Source organism: Sapajus apella, unplaced genomic scaffold (genome assembly GCF_009761245.1).
Source record: "Sapajus apella isolate SASKATOON/1434 unplaced genomic scaffold, GSC_monkey_1.0 scaffold281, whole genome shotgun sequence".
In the NCBI taxonomy this organism is placed as follows: Eukaryota; Metazoa; Chordata; class Mammalia; order Primates; family Cebidae; genus Sapajus; species Sapajus apella.
Genome location: NW_022437221.1, coordinates 141,916 through 161,740, shown reverse-complemented (window position 1 = coordinate 161,740; position 19,825 = coordinate 141,916). Strand labels below are relative to the sequence as shown.

At 61.8% G+C, this 19,825-nt stretch overlaps 1 protein-coding gene across 2 annotated transcripts; it reads right to left on the bottom strand.

Moving 5' to 3' along the window:
* Positions 1 to 147: 147 nt before the first annotated feature.
* Positions 148 to 14,736, bottom strand: RNF126 (ring finger protein 126). 2 transcript variants are annotated; one of them, XM_032272081.1, is made up of 9 exons: positions 14,549 to 14,736; positions 4,689 to 4,747; positions 3,985 to 4,048; positions 3,420 to 3,664; positions 2,434 to 2,496; positions 2,247 to 2,316; positions 1,614 to 1,707; positions 977 to 1,092; positions 148 to 889 (listed from the first exon to the last, which is right to left on the bottom strand). In XM_032272081.1, the coding sequence occupies exons 1-9, from the start codon at positions 14,621 to 14,623 to the stop codon at positions 740 to 742; spliced, it is 936 nt and encodes a 311-aa protein (XP_032127972.1). In that variant the 5' UTR covers positions 14,624 to 14,736; the 3' UTR covers positions 148 to 739. The 2 variants fall into 2 exon arrangements, with proteins under 2 accessions (XP_032127972.1, XP_032127973.1); XM_032272082.1 differs by having other exon boundaries at positions 3,501 to 3,664.
* Between the last annotated feature and the right edge of the window lie 5,089 nt (positions 14,737 to 19,825).

The following is a 19,825-nucleotide window of genomic DNA, read 5'->3' as shown; positions in this document are numbered from 1 at the left end:
TTTGAGCTCGCTAGTGAGCCCTGGGCCCTGGGCCGCAGGAGGCATAGACGCCTGGCGGCAGACGCAGCCTTGCAGAGCCCAGCCAGCCTCGCAGCTCTGCGGCCCTTTCCTGACACGCGGGCGCAGAAGGAAAGCCACGCCACCTGCTTCTCTTTGTAAGTGGTGTATTTTAAATAGCTTTCAAGATACACATATTTTTTCCTTTAAAAAAGTCTGCTGGAGCAGTTTTGTTCTTGAATTTTGCTGGTCATCCTCATGGTCCCGAGCCCCCAAACTCTGGGTCGTGGAGGCGGCCGAGGCGGAGGCTGGGGGCCCACACGGCTGTCCTGGCGGTGCTCACAGCGCTGGTGGAGCAGCTGGGCCCCGTCTTGCCACAGATCATGCATGGCTGCCATGTGAGCTAAAACGTCCATTTATTTCAAAGCAGTAATAATTTAAAATTATAAAAATCTTTCCGCCGCTGAACGTTTAAAGGGTGAGGTTAGACAGGACAGGGAGGCTGGGGTGCCCCAGAGGGGCCGTGTGGCCACGCCTTCCCAAGCCAGGGGGCCGGTGGGCCGGGCCCGGGTCTTGCCCTGGAACAGGCCGGGCCGCAGTGCTGACCAGCCGAGAGCGGCACCGCGGGGGCACCCGGTCTGCGGGTGCCACGCGGCACCGGCTGAGGGTTTGGGGGAGAGGCCCCGCACTTCGCCGCAGCCTCGGGCGCCGTGGGCAGGGGTGGGTGCCGGCCGGCGCGGGCTCAGGAGTTACTTGTGGCGTTCTCGTTGCTGGGCGAGCTGGAGGAGGAGGAGGAGGACGACGAGGAGAAGCTCACCCCAGTCAGGCCCGGGGGGTTCGTGGCCGTGTTCTGTCCCGTGAGGCTCTTTCGGCAGACGGGGCAGCTGTCGTGCTTTGTGGGGACAGAGGCGAGGGTGGGAAAAGGGGCAGGTTAGAGAGGGCAGGCGGCGGCGGCGAGGGCGGGCGGGCGGGCACTCACCTGCTCCAGCCAGGGCACGATGCAGCCGTCGTGGAACAGGTGGTTGCAGGGCAGCTGCCGCACGCGCTCGCCCAGCGAATAGTCGTCCTTGCACACGGGGCACTCGAGCCCAGAGCCTGTGGGGGGTGCGGTCACGGTGGTGTGGGGGCCTGCCAAGCCTTCCAGGGCGCGCTTCTCCACAGCCTCGGCCAGAGGCCAGCCCCGAGCTCAGCCAGGGGGTGTATGCCCTGTGTATGCCCCCTGGGCCGCTGGAGGGACCTAAACGGAACCCTCTCCTCTAAGCCGACCTTCACAAAAATGCCCGAGGCCAGGCAACGGGACTCATGCCTGCGATCCCAGCACTTTGAAAAGCCGAGGCGGCGGATCACCTGAGGTCAGGAGTTTGAGACCTGCCTGGGCAACATGGTGAAACCCCATCTCTACTAAAATTGTAAGTATTAGGCGGGCATGACGGCAGGTGCCTGTAATCCCAGCTGCTTGGGAGGCTGGGGCAGGAGAATCGCCTGAACCCGGGAGGCGGAGGTTGCTGTGAGTTGAGATCGTGCCACTGCCCTCCAGCCTGGGCCACAGAGCAAGACTCCGTCTCAAAGAAGACAGACACCCTGAAGGCAGAGGCGGTGCGGCTGGGCTCTCATACCTACGTGCTCCTCGGTGACGGGGACGGTGGGGAGGGCCTGGATTTTCTCTTTGTCTGCCGGTGGGGGGCCCGTGTTTTCAAACTGATTGAGGAGCTGAAAGACAAGAGGCGAGAGTGCAGGAGCTCCTCAGGGGCCCGGCCCGGGGCTCGGAAACTCGAGGCTGCAGAACCTGCAAAAGCACCGAGGCCGCGTTTGTCCTGGGCCTGGGGCCCCTGGAGCCCGCCCCGGGGTGAAGGCCACCGTGGCACCCACGTGGCACTGCCCTGCTCCCGGGTCCCTGCTGGCAGAGTGGGGTGAGCTGCTATGAGGGGCAGGCCCTGCCAGTGACCAAATGCTCCAAGGGCCCTCAGCGAAGCTGGGACTGGCAGCGCTTGGAACCAGGTCAGGGTGCGACCTCTCAGGAGAGGGGCTGGGGACCGTGTGGCTGCGTGAGTCCTCTGCGCGGTTTTGCTATAGTGTTCCTCCGCGTGAACTCAGGAGGAGAAGCCCCAAGGGTGCCAAGACTCAGAAACGGCAGGAGGAAGGCCGGAGTTGCCTCCATGCCCAACCCCCCTTGACCTTGTGGGGCTTCTTGGGTCTGGGCAGCCCAGCCCCGCACCCAGCAGGCACTCCGGGCAGTGGCTACACTGTACCTGTGTGATGATGGCGTCCAGGCCGTTGGCCCCCCAGGCGTAGTCCATAGGGTTTGAGTGCAGAACTCCCCTGGGGGTGGAAGGTGGGGTTCGAGTGGCTGAGGGGCGGCCAGGGCAGGTGCCTCCCCCACCCCTCTCAACCAGGGGTACCGGCTGGGGGTGGGGACAGGAGCCCCCACCTACTCACCAAGGACCTAGGCTGGGGATGGTGGCGGGCGTGATGATGCCGTTAACGAGCTGCTGGATGATCCTGGAAGAGAGGGGCCAGTCATGGGGCGAGGCCGCCCCACGTGCAGGAGAGGGCCAGGCTTGCCAGGTCCGTGGTGGGCACCAAGGGCAGAGCCAGCATCGGCTTCTAAATTAGTTTCTATTTACTTGTTTTTCATGAGCAGGATCTCACTCTGACGCCCAGGCTGGAGAGCAGCGGCTCCATCTTGGCTCACTGCCGCCCCGGCCTGCTGGGCTCATCCTCTGCCTGAGCCTCCCGAGAAGCTGGGGCCACAGCACAGCTCCACCGCTCCTGGCTACCTCTTCAGAGTTAGAAACAGGGCCCCCATGTTGCTAGAATGCTTGTGAAAGCCTGTTCTCAAGTGATCCTTCCTCCTCGACCCCTCAGAACACGGGGATCACAGCGCTGAGCCACACGCCTGGCAAAACTAGCCACTTTTAAAGATGACTTTTCCAGCAGGTGAGACACGCAACCACAGAAGGATCAACAGCCAAGAGTGGGCCCAGAGACTTTCGCCAGGCTCTGTTCCACCAGAGTGGGCCCCAGCGATGTCCCCCAGGCTCTGTTCCGCCAGCAGTGGGGCCCAGCGACGTCCCCCAGGCTCTGGTCCAGGCCAAGGCCAGGACAGCGTTTGACAACACGGACGTGGACAGCAGCCTCCCGTGCACGTGGGCCCCACTCTGTGGTCAGCCCACACACCCGGAATCAGCACACTTCTGTCTCCGAAGGGCCGTGTGGGGCCCCTTCTCCCAGTGGGACACAGCCCGAGGCTCTCGGAGAGTGCGTGGGCCGGCTCAGGGGGTGCTGGAGCGCCTGGCCAGGCGGTCTCTCAAGAGAGCCTGCAGATGACGCAGTCTTCCATGGAACCTGTGCTGGACTCTAAGCACCGGAACCTACAACCTCACTGCGTGGAACCCTCTCGGCCACCCCCGGGGCCCCCTCACCCTTCCAGCGTGGGGACGCCTTCGTGTCGGCCGGTGGCCCGCCGCGTGGTGAGGCGGGCGCGGGGCTGCCGGGCGCCGTACCGGTGCCGGGACTGGTGCTCTCGCTCCCGCCGGCTCTCAGGGTCCCTGCCGTCGTCAGCCTGCGCCCCGGGAGGGAACGTGGGGATCTCGAAGCTGTCGTCAAAGATGCCGAAAGCAAACTGTCCGTAGCCCTGAGGCAGCGTGAACAGGTGCTGGTCCACGTTCTGGGGAGAGAAGGGGGGTGTGACCTTGGCGCAGGCTCAGCGGCCGGGGCGGCCAAGGGGGCTCAGGCCCCTGCAGTCTGCTGGAGGCGCCAGGGGACCAACACAAAGGAGAAAACAGGCAGAGAGACGCCTCGACAGAAGTTTCACCTTCACGTGAGAAACCATCAGCCCAACCAAGCAGCACGGGCCACCCGTGAGCCCCGGCCTTGGCCCCGGCAGGCACACATGTCCTCTGCTGTGCAGGCAGGGAGAGCCCTGGGAGGTGAGTGGGGCCCCGACCAAGGCCGACAGGCTCAGGAGCACGGCCGGGGGCAGCTCACCTCCAGTGGCGGCCGGCTCTGGTCCGTGGGGGCTGCGGAGGGGGCAGAACCATTTTCTGTGCTCCTGGGGAGAGAGTGCGTGTCAGCAGCAAGAACCACCCCGGGTCCCCACGTGCCAGGCGCTCCCTCCCCTCAAAGGCCTGTGTTGGGAAAGCAGAAATTGTCCTCAGCACAGCTTCCTGCCTGCCACCACCTCAGGAAGAAACCCTGCGGTCACGATGGAAACACCGCAGACCTAGGGAGTCCCCTGGGCCACCCTCACCACAGCGCCACGTGGAGCCGACCCTGATGTGTGTGGGTGGCCTCACACCAGCATCTGGAGCCATAACCCGCTGTTTATTCCCTCGCCCGTAATCCACAAGGTGTCTCTGTAAACCGGTGCAGACCCCAACAACCTCCCGGGTGTGAGAACGTGCACAGAGCCCCCACGGCCCCTACCCGAGGGCCTGGGTTACCAGATCAGGCGCTGAGGCTGGGGGAAGTGAGTGGCTGCATGGGGCCCTGGCCTGGTCATCACAGACCACAGGTCACCGGCCCTCCCCTCTGGCCCCGACCCGGCCATCACAGATGGGAACGGCATGCTGTGGCCTGCACAGAGGCAAGCGCTCTGAGCCACGGGCGTCATACCCTGCTGGCCACAGACCCAGCGGGCCCTCTACCCCTCCAACGCCTCTTCCAGCCTCTGGAACAAGGGGCTGTATTACCTGGTCTCTTCTGGAAGCTCCTCGATGAAACCAGACTCGCATCTTGGGCAGGTATAATCCTGCAGGAGAGAACGGGAGGCACCACCTCAAGGTCACCTGCAAAATCCCCTCAGGGGCGAGGACAGTGGGGCTCTTGGCCCAGCGGTCTCTGGCTGGACAGGCACTCGCAGGCAGGGGCCACTCCCGATCCGTGGGTCCTGGCAGGCAGGGCCCTCAACAAGGCCGAGGAAACCTGGCTCTGCCGGCCACCAACTGATCCTGCTATGGCTCCCAGTGATCTGGGCCACCCCCGCCTGCCCCCCCATGGCAGGCATCGCCAGTGCCTTGGCACCTCCTTGCACAGGAGGCACTGCCCGGACATCACAGAGGGGCATTTCCAGAATGCTGTGGCAGCCCCACACTGCCCGTTCCCCTGGCTGGGGGGAGGCCATGCCCATGCTGGCCACGCCCATGCAAGACCCCATCCCCAGGTCCCCCTACAGCCAAGGACCAATGCAAGGCCCACACGGTGATGTCCCAGAGGACAGCTGTATATGAGCCCCAAAACCAAGTTCACATCTCCCCAGAACTGGCCTCAAGCCACAGCCTTGCCAGGCAGGCCACACGGCGGTTTGGAAGCCGGACCCTGCAGACCTCACCCTGGGCTGGAAGGGCTGCTGGAGGCGCCAGCTTGCGGGGCGGGCCCCCATGGATGGCTTGGCCCTTGCTGATGCGGAGCGCCCAGTGTTCGTAGGACATGGGCTGAAAAGCATGTGGTGCCTCCGGCCTAGCAGGATCCAGGCAGATGCCGGCGCCATGCTTCCTACGTGGCCCAGAGAACCGGAAGCCACATCAGCCTCTCTCTGCAAATTACCCAGTCTCAAGTTCCTTACAGCAACGTGAAAATGGCCTTACACAGCACATGTCATCAATCAGGGACTCGCACCGGGGTCGCCAGGTCAACCCCAGGTAACACAGACAAAAACAGGAGGAGGCTCCAATGGTGCATGGGGCACTGCTGTGAGGGGAGCCAAGGTGAACCTCAGGCTCTACGGATGCAGGTTCCATGGGGGACTCCAGGGTCTGAAGATGCAGGTTCCATGGGGGGACTCCAGGCTACGGGGATGCAGGTTCCATGGGGGACTCCAGGCTCCAGGGATGCAGGTTTCCTGGGGACCCCAGACTCTGGGGACACAGTTTCTTGGTGACTGGAACTTGGCCAGCTGTGGTCCCCTCTCCAGCAAGCATGATCCCAGCCTCACCCACTGACTCTGGGGCAAAATGGGGGCCTGGAGGGCAGTGCCCAAGGGGAGAGCCAATAGCTGGGTCCTGCAGCCACACTGAGTCATGCCCGCCTCACTGTCCCTGCCGCTGAAGCACAGGCTGGGCGGGTAGAAGAGGCCGGGACCAGGTGACCAAAGGACCCCAGGAGCATGCGAACCAGCCCGAGGGGAGAAGAGCAGAGGGTGACGAGACATTGTCTACAATATATAAAAAGTGCTGGCCAGGTGTGATGTCACACCTGTGAGGGGCTGAGGCGGGTGGATCACCTGAGGTCAAGCGTTCGAGACCAGCCTGGCCAACATAGTGAAACCCCGTCTCTACTAAAAATACAAAAATTAGCTGGATGTGGTGGTGCACGCCTGTAATCCCAACTACTCAGGAGGCTGAGGCAGGAGAATCACTCGGACCTGGGAGTGAGCCAAGACTGCGCCATTGCATTCTAGCCTGGGTGACAGAGTGAGACTCCACCTCAAAAGAAAAATAAATAAATAAGCGGCTGGGTGCAGTGGCTCACACCTGTAATCCCAGCACGTTGGGAGGCCAAGGTGGGTGACTCATGAAGTCAGGAGTTCCAGACCAGTCTGACCAACGTGGTAAAAGCCTGTTTCCCCTAAAAATACAAAAATTCGCTGGGCATGGTGGCACGAGCCTGTAATCCCAGCTACTCAGGAGGCTGAGGCAGGAGATTCACTGAAATCCGGGAGGCAGAGGTTGCAGTGAGCTGAGATCGAGCTACTGCACTCCAACCTGGGAGACGGAATGAGACTTTGTCTCAAAGACAAACAAAAAAGACACCCCAGCTAGGTGTAGCAGCATGCCTGTGATCCCCGCACTTTGGGAAGCTGAGGTGGGGAGATCATTTGAGGTCAGGAGCTTGAGATGAGCCCAGCCAATATGGCCAAACCCCATTTCTACAAAAAACAGACTAGCTGGACGTGCTGGGGTGTCCCTGTAGTTCCAGCTACTAGGGAGGGGGAGGCAGGAGGATCGCCCGAGTCCAGGAAGTCCCACCACTGCACTACAGCCTGGGTGACAGAGCAAACCCTGCCTCTAAAAATAAAGAAAAAGACAAACAGACAACCCAGCTAAAAGCAGGCCAGGACCCGTAAGGGGCATGCCTCCAAAAACGTGCAGTGGAAAAGCAGCTGCCACCACAAGTCCTGTGGAGCCGGCCAGCATCAGCGAGATGCCCCTTCCCAGGCCAGTGAGGAGGAGGCGCGCAACCCCACCCAGGCCTGCCGGGAGCCCAGAAGTCCCCGAGATGGGATTACCCCACGACCCAGCGCTTTCCCTCCAGGCACACACCAAAGAGGAAGACGACACTCGCCACCAAAGCTGGTGGTGGATGTTCACAGCAGCACAGGTCAGTCTCACCCACAGATGGAAACGGCTCAAAGCAGGCACAACCACGGAGAGGGGCGGGGTTGAGACCCGGCCGGGCGCGGGGGCGGGGGGGGGGTGGCACACCCTGAGGATGTCCCGCCCAGTAGGACATCCAGACACAGAAGGCTTCGCAGCGTGCGGACCCACTTCTATGAAGCATCCAGGACAGGCGGATCCAGAGAGAAGGGATCCTGGGTGCCGGGGCCTGGCGGGGGAAGGGGAGTGACGGCTGACAGGGACGAGGCTGGTCTCTTTTTGGGGTGATGAGAACGCTCTGGAATTGGACTACGGTGGTGGTTGTGCAACTTTATGAACAAACGATAAACATTTTAAACAGGTGGGTTGTATGGTGTGTGAAAATATCAAAATAAAGCTATTAGAATACGTAGGCCCAGTGGTCCCAGCTACCAGGGAGGCTGAGGTGGTCGGACGCTTGAACCCAGGAGGTAGAGGCTGCAGTGGGCCGAGGTGGCCGCAACAGAGCGAGGCAGCGTCTCCAAAAGAAAAAGAAAGGGCTAGGCGCGATGGCTCATACCTGTAATCCCAGCACTTTGGGAAGCCAAGGCGGGAGGGTCCCTCAAGGTTAAGAGTTCGAGACCAGCCTGGCCAACGTGGTAAAACCCTGTCTCTACTAAAAATACAAAAATTAGCTGGACATGGTGACACATGCCTGTAATCCCAGCTACTCAGGAGGCTGAGGCAGGAGGATCGCTTGAACCCGGGAGGTGGAGGATGCAATGAGCGGAGACTGCACCATTGCAGTCCAGCCTGAGGAACAGAACAAGGGTCTGTCACCAAAAAAAAAAAAGAGATAAACAGAAGAAAGAGAAAGAAAGAAGAAAGAGAAAAAAAGGAGAAAGAGAAACAAAAAAAGAAAAAGAGAGAAAAAGAAAGAAAGAAGCAAGCCAGAGGCGAGCCAACACCCACCACCCACAGCCCTGTGCTCAGAAGCAGGGGCGGCTCTGCCACAGTGGCTGTGGCAACTCCCCCCAGGCATAGGTTTCTTGGGGGTGTGTTTAGGGTGTCAGGACTTAGACGCCCCATTTAACTATGTTGAGACTTCACAGTCAAATCTGAACCCCTGGTTTCTGTGGATGTCGGGTTTGTCAGGGCTCCTCTGGGCTGAGGGTCTCCAGGCGTCTGCCCGCCAGCTGACTGGGAGCCCAGGGCCACTCCATGGCCTGCGTGGGTCTCTGGCACTGGCATGGTGGGCTCAGGGCAGAGGCTCTCCCTGCAGGGCTGGCTCCCAAGGCTAGCACCACCCAGTCGACCTGGAGCAGCTGCGCTGGCCCCGCTCAGGACAGGACGTGAGTCAGCTGTGCCGCCACCCAGACCGCTGTCTCTCCTGCCAGGTGCACCCACCGGGATGGGCAGCCCCGGAAGGATCTGAGGGAGAAGCCCTCTGAGGAACTGAGCCTGCCAGCCCCAGCCCCGAATCTCTCCCGGGCAAGCGCGGAGCCCAGCACAGCACTCGTGAGGGCTCTGCCACGCTCAGAGGCCCAGCCCCAAATCTCTCCCCAGCAAGCGCGAAGCTCCGCACGGCACTCGTGAGGGACCCGCACACACTCAGAGGCTGTTGTGGTCCTGACATGCGGAGCTCAGCCCCTGTGCATCACCTGGTTTTCTATCCTGCTCCCCGCCACCCGCACCGCTGCTCGTGACAGCCTGACCTGGCCACATGCACACTTCTCTGCCCCAGCCCTGGCCTCCTCTTGGCCCCAGCTGTCCCGCCCACAGCAGCCGTAGGACCTGGTGCCACCACGCTGCCCAGAACCGCACCCACTCCATGGTCAGGGCCTGTGCACATCCGCCTGCTGCTGGAATACCCACCCCAGGGGGTTCAAAGGTCACCTCTTTGCTCCAAGCCTCCACCCTGTCATGGAGGATGGCCTCGACGCTCACTCGTGTCTAAAATCCGCTGTTGTCAAGGACACCAAAGGCTGCCACCCAACTCCTGGGCTCTGTCCCTCAGGCCCCCGGCCAGCCCCTCCAGGGCCACCAAGGACCGGAACCGAGGCTGGTGACAGGTGGATCACAGATGCCCAGGCTGGAGGCTGGGCCTCTGCTTGCAGGTGGTGGGAAGGGCTGCAACTGGGGTCTCCAGCCGCCCTCTTGCTCCAAGGGCTCAGCCCAGAGATGGCTCAGTTTCATATGAAACCGCAGAGACCACAGGTAGAAGCGCCCAGGCAAGGGGGCCCGGTGTGCACTGGGGGACCCCACAGAGGCCCCACTGAAGCTAGCAGAGGACAGCTCCCAGGAGTGAACCTGTTCACCTCTCCCTTGGAGGACAGGTGAAGGAGACCAGATCTCCCCATGTCGTCACCATAGCGACAGCTGGCCAGGCAGCAAGGGTAGGAGGAGCCGGCCTCCACTGCACAGCCCTGGGAGAGCTGCCACCACCACATCCGCAGGTGGGACCTGGCAGGGCGGCAGGAGCCCTTCATCCACAGGGCCTGCACATCCTGAGGGCCTAGGGCCAGGCACGTGGAGTGGGCTGGGGAAACTGCTGGCCCCAGATGACCGCCCAGCGACGGTGACTCAGGTCCCATGGGCAGCAGGCCCCTCCGGCAGCTGTACGCATCAGGAGGCCCCAGGGAAGGTCACGGTGCAGCCGTCGGCGGGAGCCCCGGGACTAACTACTGCTTTCCTACAGGAGCCCAGAGCTTCCCAGCGGATCCACAGCGTGTGAGCCCCACAGCCCCAGAGGCATGGGCACGTGTGGCGCCTTGCACCCCTTCCTTCCCGCGCCTGCAGCTGCCACCACACCCCACATTCACACCGTCTGTCCTGGGCCTCCTGGGGCGGGCTGGACGGAGAAGGCATGAGCAAAGCCACTGCCTGGACCTGCTGGGGCCTGTGGGGGCTCCGCCTCACATCCCAGAGGTGCCAAGGCCCAGGCCTGGAACTCTGCCTTCTCCTTCTTCCCAGGAGGCTTCAGGCACTGCCATAGGGACCGGGACCCCACACGTGCCCATACGTGCCAGTGCTTGGGTGCTACAGCTTGGCAGAGGCTCAGAGGAAGGTCTTCATGGTGGCAGAGTTCCAAGTGGGAGGAAATTCAGCACCTGCCCAACACAGACCCCTGTGCCAGCCTGCCCAAGAGGGCAGGGCCGACATCCACAGGTTCCTGGGTACTGCTAGCACCCGATGCCACGCCAGGCTCCATGCTCACAGGGTGCTGTTGGGAGCCAGTTCCCGAGAACCCAGCCATGTGGAGCCACTCCAGGGTGCTGGCCGGAAGTCACTGTCACAGTGTCTGGCACAACCGCAGACACACAGAGCAGGCGGCAGCCACAGACAGACACCGCACAGCCTGGGAGGACTCGGGCTGTCGTCTGAAGATTGTGGCCAGGGCTGCTCAGGAGGCCTGGGGGGGCCAGGCCACTGCAGGGATGAGGGAAAGACAGGGTGGGCTGCGGGGCAGGGGAGAGGGTGAGACAGGGTGGGCTGCGGGGCAGGGAAGAGGGGGCAGCTGGGGAGACTTCCTGCCCAGCGCCAACAGTGACACAGGCTGCAGCAGCCTTCGCCTCCTGGAGGCCCCCGCCCACGCAGCTCTTCCCCCATCACCGTGGGCAGCAGGACCTGGCACCCCCACTGTCCTCTCACCACCACTGAGGGACACTGCAGACAGCGCAGGTGCTGGGGGAGGGCGGTCGGCAGGCAGAGCTGGGACTGCCCTAGAGACCACCTGGAGACAGCGAATTCAGGGCTGAGCCCGGCACCCAGGGCCACCAGCCAAGCCCACGCGGCTACTGGGGGCGCAGTGCCCTCAGTGAGTCCCTGCCACGGGGCACTCTCGCCCAAACCCCACAGCCACAGTACCACGGCCAGCACCTCCTCAGCGGGGTTGAGTCTGGGTCTGTGCAGCAGCCTGCGGCCTGAGCTCCAGCCGGCCTGGTTCCCGCAGCACGCGCCTCACTCCAGCTGAGGCTTCCTTTGCTCAGGCGCCCAGAGGCTCTGGTCATCGCCTTTCTTTTTTTTTTTTCGAGACAGAGTCTTCTCCCTCTGTCACCCAGGCTCAAGCACAGTGGCACAATCTCGGCTCACTGCAACCTCTGCCTCCTGGATCGAAGCAATTCTCCGGTCTTAGCCTCCGGAGTAGCTGGGATTACAGTTGCCTGCCACCACGCAGGTAATTTTTTGCATTTTTAATAGAGAGGGGTTTCACCATGCTGGCCAGGACGGCCTGGAACTCCTGACCTCAAGTGATCCACCCACCTCGGCCTCTCAAAGTGCTGGGATTACAGGCGTGAGCCACCGCACCCGGCCGTCACCGCCTTTCATGGGGACAACTGCCCCCACCGCCAGAACCCCCTACTGCAAGTGTGGCTCTCTGCTCAGGGCGCCCTCACCACAAGCCGCCAAGAGAGTGGCCAGTTACCAGCCACTCTGCACATGCACCCACCGGATGCCACGGGAGGGGACCGCATCACCAAACATGCCTGGCAGGTAGGAGACTGAGGCCAAGGCCACCCAGATCAGAGTGGCCCAGCCACTCAGGGCCTCAGCCTGATCCCAGAGCCCAGAATGGCAATGGAGGCCTGCAACTGCCCAGCTGCCTGGGAGAAGCCACCACACACAGGCACTCAGCCCCTGGCAGCCAGTGCCCTCCGTGTCAGAGGCCAGTAGGAGCTTCCTGACACAAGCCTAGGTGTCTCAGCGGCAGTGGTGCCGCCTCAGACTCAGTGTCGGGGCAAGCTCACCACCGGCAGAGACGCCCATTTCGAGGTTGCTGGTGGTGGCTGGGGACTTTCCCCATTACCAGATTTGGAGCAGCCTTCCTGCCTCGGAACAACAGGTGCACCCGCCTCCCAGCACAGAAAATTCATTTTCTCTTTCTTTTTGAGACAGTGTCTTGCTCTGGAGTGCTTTGGCACTGTCATGGCTCCATGAAGCCTCCACCTCCCAGGCTCAAGCGCTCCTCCCATCTCAGCCCCGACAGTAGCTGGGACTCCAGGCATGCAACAACACACCCTACTAATTGTTGTTTTAATGTCTTGCAGAGACAGAACCTTGCCCGCACAATGAAGTCCTGACGCTGCCACACTGTCCACTGGCACCTTGTTACGTCCTGCTCCAAAGGCACAAACAAGTGCCCTCGGGATCACTGCAGGGTGAAGACAGGCACTCCCCTTACCTCCCCCCCCCCGCAGTTATTTACCAACGTTCATGATTAAATATTTGTCAATCGCTGTTCAATGCTGGCTCCCTGGCCAGCCTATAAATTCCATGAGAGCAAAGACCAGGACTACCAGACACCACTGGGTTCCCGTGACTAAAGGAAGGTCCTCCCCAGGCCCAGTGACAGTCGGAAGAGGTCAGGGTCCTCCTTGTCCAAGGCCACAGGGCCAGGAAGTAGCTCCACCACACCAGGATCCAGCCCTGTGCAGGCTCCCAGAGCAGCGAAGTGTCAGCAGGTCAGGGTCGCTTTGTGGATGCCTAGCTGGCCGCCTCCAACATGACTCCAGGCTTTCCAGGGGCTTCCCAGGACCTGTCCCAGGGCTCACACAGCTGTGAGGGGCTGCCCTGCAACTCACCCCGGCAGGCAGGCTGTCAGGCAACCAACCGCTTCTGCCACGGCCAGGGAGCGCAAGAAACAGGAAGAGGCAGGAGTGAGGCCCCTGGGAGGCGCAGGAGCAAGACAAGGCTCAGCCTCAGCTCCCTAATCTTCGCCCCACACCCAGGATTTTACTTGATTTGTTCCTCCTGCTGGGGAGGGGAAGCCCTGTGGCTTCAGCAGAGAGGAAGCCACATCTCTCTACTCTCTCCACTCTGGGCTGTCACTGCTCTCCAGCCATGCCCCAACTCCAGCACTGGTTCCTCCTCCGTGACCAAGACACAAGCTGTCTCTCCTGACTCCCTCCAGCCCCTTTCTGGGTCTCTGCTCCCAGGGAATGCTACTGCTTCTGGAGGGCTTGGGCGCCTCGAATGAGCCTAAGCATAGCGACAGCCGGGTGGTAACACACAGACAGAGCACAGGAAAATCCTCAACGCCTGCAGCCTCTTCCCGTGGGCACAGGGTAGGGAGTCCACCCCCCCCCCACCTCCTGCACCTGCTCCCCTCAAGTTGGCCAGGCAGCTCCCGAATGAGCAGGCTCTGCCACTTTTCTGCTGAGCCACCACGGGCCTCAGTTTCCCCATCTGCAGGCGTGGCTCGACGAAATCACCACTTTCCACATGAGCCTGAGAAAGGGAAACACTGGTTACAAATGCAGACCGCCGCCGGGCACGGTGGCTCACACCTGTAATCCCAGCGCCTTGGGAGGCCGAGGGAGGAGGATCGCTTGAGCCCAGGAGTTCAAGACCAGCCTGGGCCACACAGTGAGACCCTGTCCCTAAAAATAATAATAACAAAGCCAGCTGCCGAGCCCAGTCCAGACGTGCTGACTCCGCAACCTCGGAGAAGGGGCCTGGAAATGGCACCTTCCACGAGCACCGCTCCCACCTCCCCCCAAGGTGACATCAGGTCCGCGTGGGAAACGTCGCCCTACATCAGCAGGAAGTGACACTCGGAACGCCCAGGCCCGGGGTCCCCTTGGGCAAGGGGTGGCTGTAAACACTTCGAGAAGGGGTGCGCTGCTCAACCAAGCCCCGGGAGGGGACGAACGCGGCTCCGGGCCCAAAGCCCTGCCGGCGGGCCGCGGTCGGACGCCGGGACGGTGCCTGGAGCCTTCCGGGCCTGGGCCTGACTCCCAGGCGGCGGCCAGGGCCCCACGAGGCGAGCCTGTGGCGAGGCAGTGGCGCCCCCCGACCGCGCGCTCGGCCGGGGTCCCCTGGCGTTATTCTCGGGGTCTGCGCCCCGCCGGGCCCGGCCCGCGCCCCGCACCGCGCCCCTGGGCAACACCCTCTGCTCGCCGGGCCTCGCTTTCTCCGTTCACCGGGTCCGGGGGAGGGGTCCCACCTGGGGTCCCCGCGGCCTCTCGGGTCGAGCAGGCAGCGGACGTGGGTCACCCGACCCCGCTGCGCCGCCCCGGCCAGGCCCCGCCTCCCCCCGTCCGGGCCTCAGTTTCCCGCATGTGCAGAACGGGGCTCGCGCCCGCACCGCCCGGGCTCCCCGCGGATCCACCCTGGGCCGGCGCTGCCCCGACCCTCAGTTTCCCCGTCGTGGCCACCTCGCGCGAGAAGCGGGCGCCGGCGACCTCCATCCCGGCCCGGGCCTTGCCTCAGGCCTGCGGCACAGACCCTACCGCCCGCCGCCCCTGCCCGGGCCTCACCGGCAGGCGCGGGACGATCTCCACGGAGCAGCAGTGGCAGAAGTACCGTCCGGGCTGCGGCGACGCCTCGGCCATGGCCGCCGCCGCCTACTCCGCGCCGCCCGCCCCCTGCGCGGCGCCCGCCGCCGGCCGTTTGCTGCTCCCTCGCCGGCCGACGCGCCCACGCACGCTCACGCACGCTCACGCACGCTCACGCACGCTCACGCACGGCACGCACGGTACGCACGGTACGCACGGCACGTGGGGCGGGGCGCGGGTGCGGGCGCGGGAGCGGCGTAAAGCTGCGCACTCGGCGGGCGGCGGCCCGGGCGACGGTGGCCGCTGAGAGACAAAGTAGGCCCGGCCGAAGGGCGTGGCTGCGAGCGGGGGCGGGGCTCCGAGCGGGGCGGGGCTCCGAGCGGGGGCGGGGCTCTGGAGGGGCGGGGCCAAGCCCAGGCGGAATTGACGAGGAGCCGGGCCGGAGCGGGCAGAGCCGAGGCCCTCCTCGCCATTCAAACGTGCCAAGGCCCTCGTTTCCCTCAGAGCTCCCCTGCCTTCTCGTCCTCTCCCCTCACGGTGCTGCAGACCCCTGTCCCCACTGTTCCCGGGGCTCGCCAGGCGCTCTCTCCGCTCCGGGCGTCTGCGCCGGCCTAGCCCCCTGCCCCGTGCCCCTCCCCCGACGCCCACGTGGCTTTCTTCCAGGTCTTTGCTCAAGTGCCAGCTCACCGGGTCCTCTCCGCCGCCCCCCTGCTCCGCGGCGCTGGTTCCCACCCCGTGCACTGTAACGCCAGCCGCGCAGCACGGGGATGTTCGCACCCACCGCAGCGCCTGACGCCCGGCGGGCGTTCCATCAGCGCTGCGAAACGCGTGCAGGCCGGGGACTCGGGTGCTGTGTGTGCCTCACCGGGGCCCGGGGTCAGACAGAGGCTGAGGTCTGTGGGTGTGGCCTTGCTTTCCAAGATGCTGCGCCCACGCGCCTTTCGAGGCAGGAGAGCGCAGGAGACCTAACCCCCCTCCAAATTTAAGCGGGGAAACAGTGTCAAACAAAATTAAGCAGTAGAGGCCGGGCGCGGTGGCTCACGCCTGTCATCCCAGCACTTTCGGAGGCCAAGGCTGGCGGATCACGAGGTCAGGAGTTCGAGACCAGCCTGGCCGATATGGTGAAACCCCATCTCTACTAAAAATACAAAAATCACCCGGGCGTGGTAGCGCTCACCTGTAGTCCCAGCTACTCGGGAGGTCGAGGCAGGAGAATCGCTTGAACCCAGGAGGCGGAGGTTGCAGTGAGCCGAAATCAAGCCGCTGCACTCCAGCCTGGGCAACAGAGCAAGCAAGACCCCCTCAAAAAAAAAAAAAAAAGAAATTAAAAAAGAAAATTAAGCAGCAGAAACAGCACCCAGCGCAGGGTGATTTCTGAGGTCAGCTCTGGCCCAATCATGCATTTATTTCTTTATTCACTCAACATTGACTGCATAGCAGACCCCGTGCCGAATGCACGCAGACGCCTCCAGCCCCATGAGACTGGACCGGAGGATGGGACTCCAGGGTGGCCCTGGCTCTGCCTGGGGAGACACAAAAGGCCTCCGAGGGGAAAGTACATTGAAATCAGGGCTTTGAGGGATGAATAGGGTATCGCTGGAGTTGGACTTCCTGCAAAATGAGGCACTGGAGCCAGACTGCTGAGGAATTAAGAGCTGGAGACTGTGCATTTAGAGTTTGTTGTTTTTGAGATGGAGTCTGGCTCTGTCGCCCAGGCTGGAGTGCAGTGGCACGATCTCGGCTCAGTGCAACATCCGCCTCCCGGGTTCAAGTGATTCTCCTGCCCCAGCCTCCTGAGTACCTGGGATTGCAGGTGCCTGCCACCACGCCCGGCTAATTTTTGTATTTTTAGTAAAGACGAGGTTTCAACCATGTTGGCCAGGCTGGTCTCGATCTCTTGACCTCAGGTAATCCACCTGCCTCGACCTCCCAAAGTGCTGGGATGACAGGCGTGAGCCACCGCACCATGCCTGCATTTAGGGTTTTTTTTTTTTTTTTGAGACAGAGTTTCCCTCTTGTTACCCAGACTGGAGTGCAATGGCGTGATCTCGGCTCACCGCAACCTCCGCCTCCTGGGTTCAGGCAATTCTCCTGCCTCAGCCTCCTGAGTAGCTGGGATTACAGGCATGCACCACCATGCCCAGCTGATTTTTTGTATTTTTAGTAGAGACGGGGTTTCACCATGTTGACCAGGATGGTCTCGATCTCTTGACCTCGTGATCCACCCGCCTCGGCCTCCCACAGTGCTGGGATTACAGGCTTGAGCCACCGCGCCCGGCCCCTGTTCGCCTTTTCAGTGGTAGGAATCCAGTCATTCCTGCTCTGACCACGAGAGAGCGCATGGGCCCCGTCCCTGGGAATCCAGGAAACCCCAGGCCCGGGACAGGCAAGGCTTGGCGATTCAACCCCAGTCCTCCCGGCCCCAGCCCCAGCACCAGCCTTCACTCTGCCTTCCCTCTGTAGGAGGAGCAGCAGGCCTGGTCCAAACGACACCAAACCGCAAACTGGCTGTGTGTCCCTGGGCAAGTAGCTTAGCCTCTCTGAGCATGCAGCAGAACATGCTGGTTTCCTGCAGGCTCGGGGCAGACATGAGGACCCCTGGCCCCTCCTGAGTCCTCCTGTGCTCTGCTCTCTACGGCCCGCCCTGCGTCACTTGGCCCTCGCTGACCCCTCCCCAGGCTCACTGGCCCCATTCTGTGGGCTGAGCAGGTTCACACCTCTGGACCTTGCAAGGCTGTACCCTCTGCTGCTAGTTCCTTTCCCAAGTCCCCTCTCCTCTGCTTTATTTATTTTTATTATTTTTTTTTTTTACAGACAGAGTCCCGCTCTGTCACCCAGGCTGGAGTGCAGTGGGGTGATCTCGGCTCACTGCAACCTCCACCTCCCGGGTTCAAGCGATTCCCCTCCCTCAGCCTCCCACGTAGCTGGGACTACAGGCACGCGCCACCATGCCCGGCTAATGTTTTGTACTTTTAGTACAAAAAAGTACCACCGCGCCCTGCTAATTTTTATTTTTTTAAAGACGGGGTTTTGGCCGGGTGCGGTGGCTCACGCCTGTAATCCAAGCACTTTGGGCGGCCGAGGCAGGTGGATCACGAGATCGAGAGATCGAGACCATCCTGGTCAACATGGTGAAACCCCGTCTCTACTAAAAATACAAAAATTAGCCGGGCGTGGTGGCGCGTGCCTGTAATCCCAGCTACTCAGGAGGCTGAGGCAGGAGAATTGCCTGGACCCAGGAGGCGGACGTTGCGGTGAGCCGAGATCGCGCCATTGCACTCCAGCCTGCGGAACAAGAGCGAAACTTCGTCTCAAAAAAAAAAAAAAAAAAGACGGGGTTTCACCATGTTGGTCAGGCTGGTCTTGAACTCCCGACCTCAGGTGATCCGCCTTGGCCTCTAAAGTGCTGGGATTACAGGCTTGAGCCACCGTGCCTGGCCTGCTTTGTTTCAAATAATTTCCAAGTTGCAGAAAAGCTGCAGGAATACTACAAAGGGCCCCGGGCACCCAACCCTCAGCCCCATTATTCACAATTTGCCTTTATTTGCGACAGAGTCTCACTCTATTGCCCAGGCTGGAGTGCAATGGCACAATCTCAGCTCACTGCAATCTCCACCTCTCAGGTTCAAGCGATTCTCCTGCCTCAGCCTTCAGAGTACCTGGGGTTATAGGCGCCCGCCACCACACCTGGCTAATTTTTGTATTTTTAGTAGAGACGGGGTTTCACCATGTTGGTCAGGCTGAACTCCCGACCTCAGGTGATCCGCCCGCCTCGGCCTCCCAACGTGCTGGGATGACAGACGTGAGCCACCACGCCGGACTAATTTTTTTTAAATTTTCATTTTGTAGAGACAGGATCTTGCTATGTTGTCCAGAGTGATCTCCAATCCCTGGGCTCAAAGGATTCTCCCACCTTGGCCCCTCAAAGTGCAGAGATTACAGGGAAACGCCACAGTGCCGGACACCCCTTATACGAAACACACCAAAAAGCCGCTGCTCTTCCCCGACGGGGCAGCATGTTGATCAAGCAGGCCGGTGAGCGCCAACGCAGCCTGCCCCGAGCCCCACGGCCGCCTGGTTCCACACACAGGCACCCTGCTGTCTCCCAGCTCCTCTCCCCAGAGACCTCTACAGGTGTGGGCTTGGATCAGGGCCCGTGAGGTCTCCTGGCCCCTTTTTCCATTCAGGATCCGGTCCCATGGAGCCTGGGGGCCTCCGCCCACAGGAGCCTCAATGACTCATGAAGGAATGACAGGGACCCTTCCTGCCAGGACGGGGAGGTCTGCTGACAGCTCTTCTCACGTCCCAGGTAAACCAAGCCCCAGGGGCATCACTGTGCAGTCACTCCTCCCAACCCCCCTGCCCCAGCCGCAGCTACCCCCATTTCAGATAAGGAAAATCAGGCCCCCAGGGGAGGCCGGCTGCCAGAGGTAGGCTGACCTGGCTGCCTCCTGGGGAAGGAAATAGTCCCTGTCCCCGTCATCCCGGCAGGGGCTGTGCCACCGTTCCTCCATCAAGCGCCATGGAGCCTCTGCTGTGTGCCAGGGCAGGGAACCCGTGCAGCAGACGCCTGCCTGAAACCAGCCCTCCACCCAACCAGCGGCGAGCACCGTGACCAGAAGAATAAAGGCCCCAAACAGGGCCAGGGCCGGGCGCCGTGGCTCACACCTGCAATCCCAGCATTTAGGAGGGCCGAGGCAGGTGGATCATTTCAGGTCAGGAGTTTGAGGTCAGCCTGGCCACCATGGAGAAACCCCGTCTCTACTAAAAATACAAAATTAACCAGGCTTCGTGGTGCATACCTGTAATCGCACCTACTCGGGAGCCTGAGCAGGAGAATCGCTTGAACTCAGGAGGCTGAGGTTGCAGAGAGCCAAGATTTCGCCATTGCACACCAAACTGGGCAACAAGAGCAAAACTCTGTACCCCCAGCCCCCCAAAAAATAATTAGCCAGGCTTGGTGATGCCCGCCTGTAATCCCAGCTACTCATGAGGCTGAGGCACAAAAATCACTTGAACCCAGGAGCAGAGGCCGCGGTGAGCCGAGATCGCACCACTGCACCCCAGCCTGGGAGGCAGAGTGAGATTTCATCTCAATAAAAAGAAATGAATAAAGGCCGCAAACACACTTGATTTTAGCCCAGCAAGAACCGTGCCAGATTCCTGATCCCCAGAACAGTCAGGTAATTTGTCCGTGCTGTTTTCAACTGCTGTGTTTGGGCTGCTTGTTACAGCAGCAGATGGAATACTCATACGTCC

What these genes read in the sequence shown, in the direction of transcription:
- RNF126 (XM_032272081.1), bottom strand. Translation starts at nt 14,623, where the DNA reads ATGGCCGAGGCGTCGCCGCAGCCCGGACGGTACTTCTGCCACTGCTGC. An exon ending in CGTCACCGAGGAGCACGTAG is followed by an intron (nt 1,093 to 1,613) that starts GTATGAGAGCCC and finishes CACCCCCCACAG; the next exon opens with GCTCTGGGCTCGAGTGCCCC. An exon ending in TCGTGCCCTGGCTGGAGCAG is followed by an intron (nt 890 to 976) that starts GTGAGTGCCCGC and finishes GTCCCCACAAAG; the next exon opens with CACGACAGCTGCCCCGTCTG.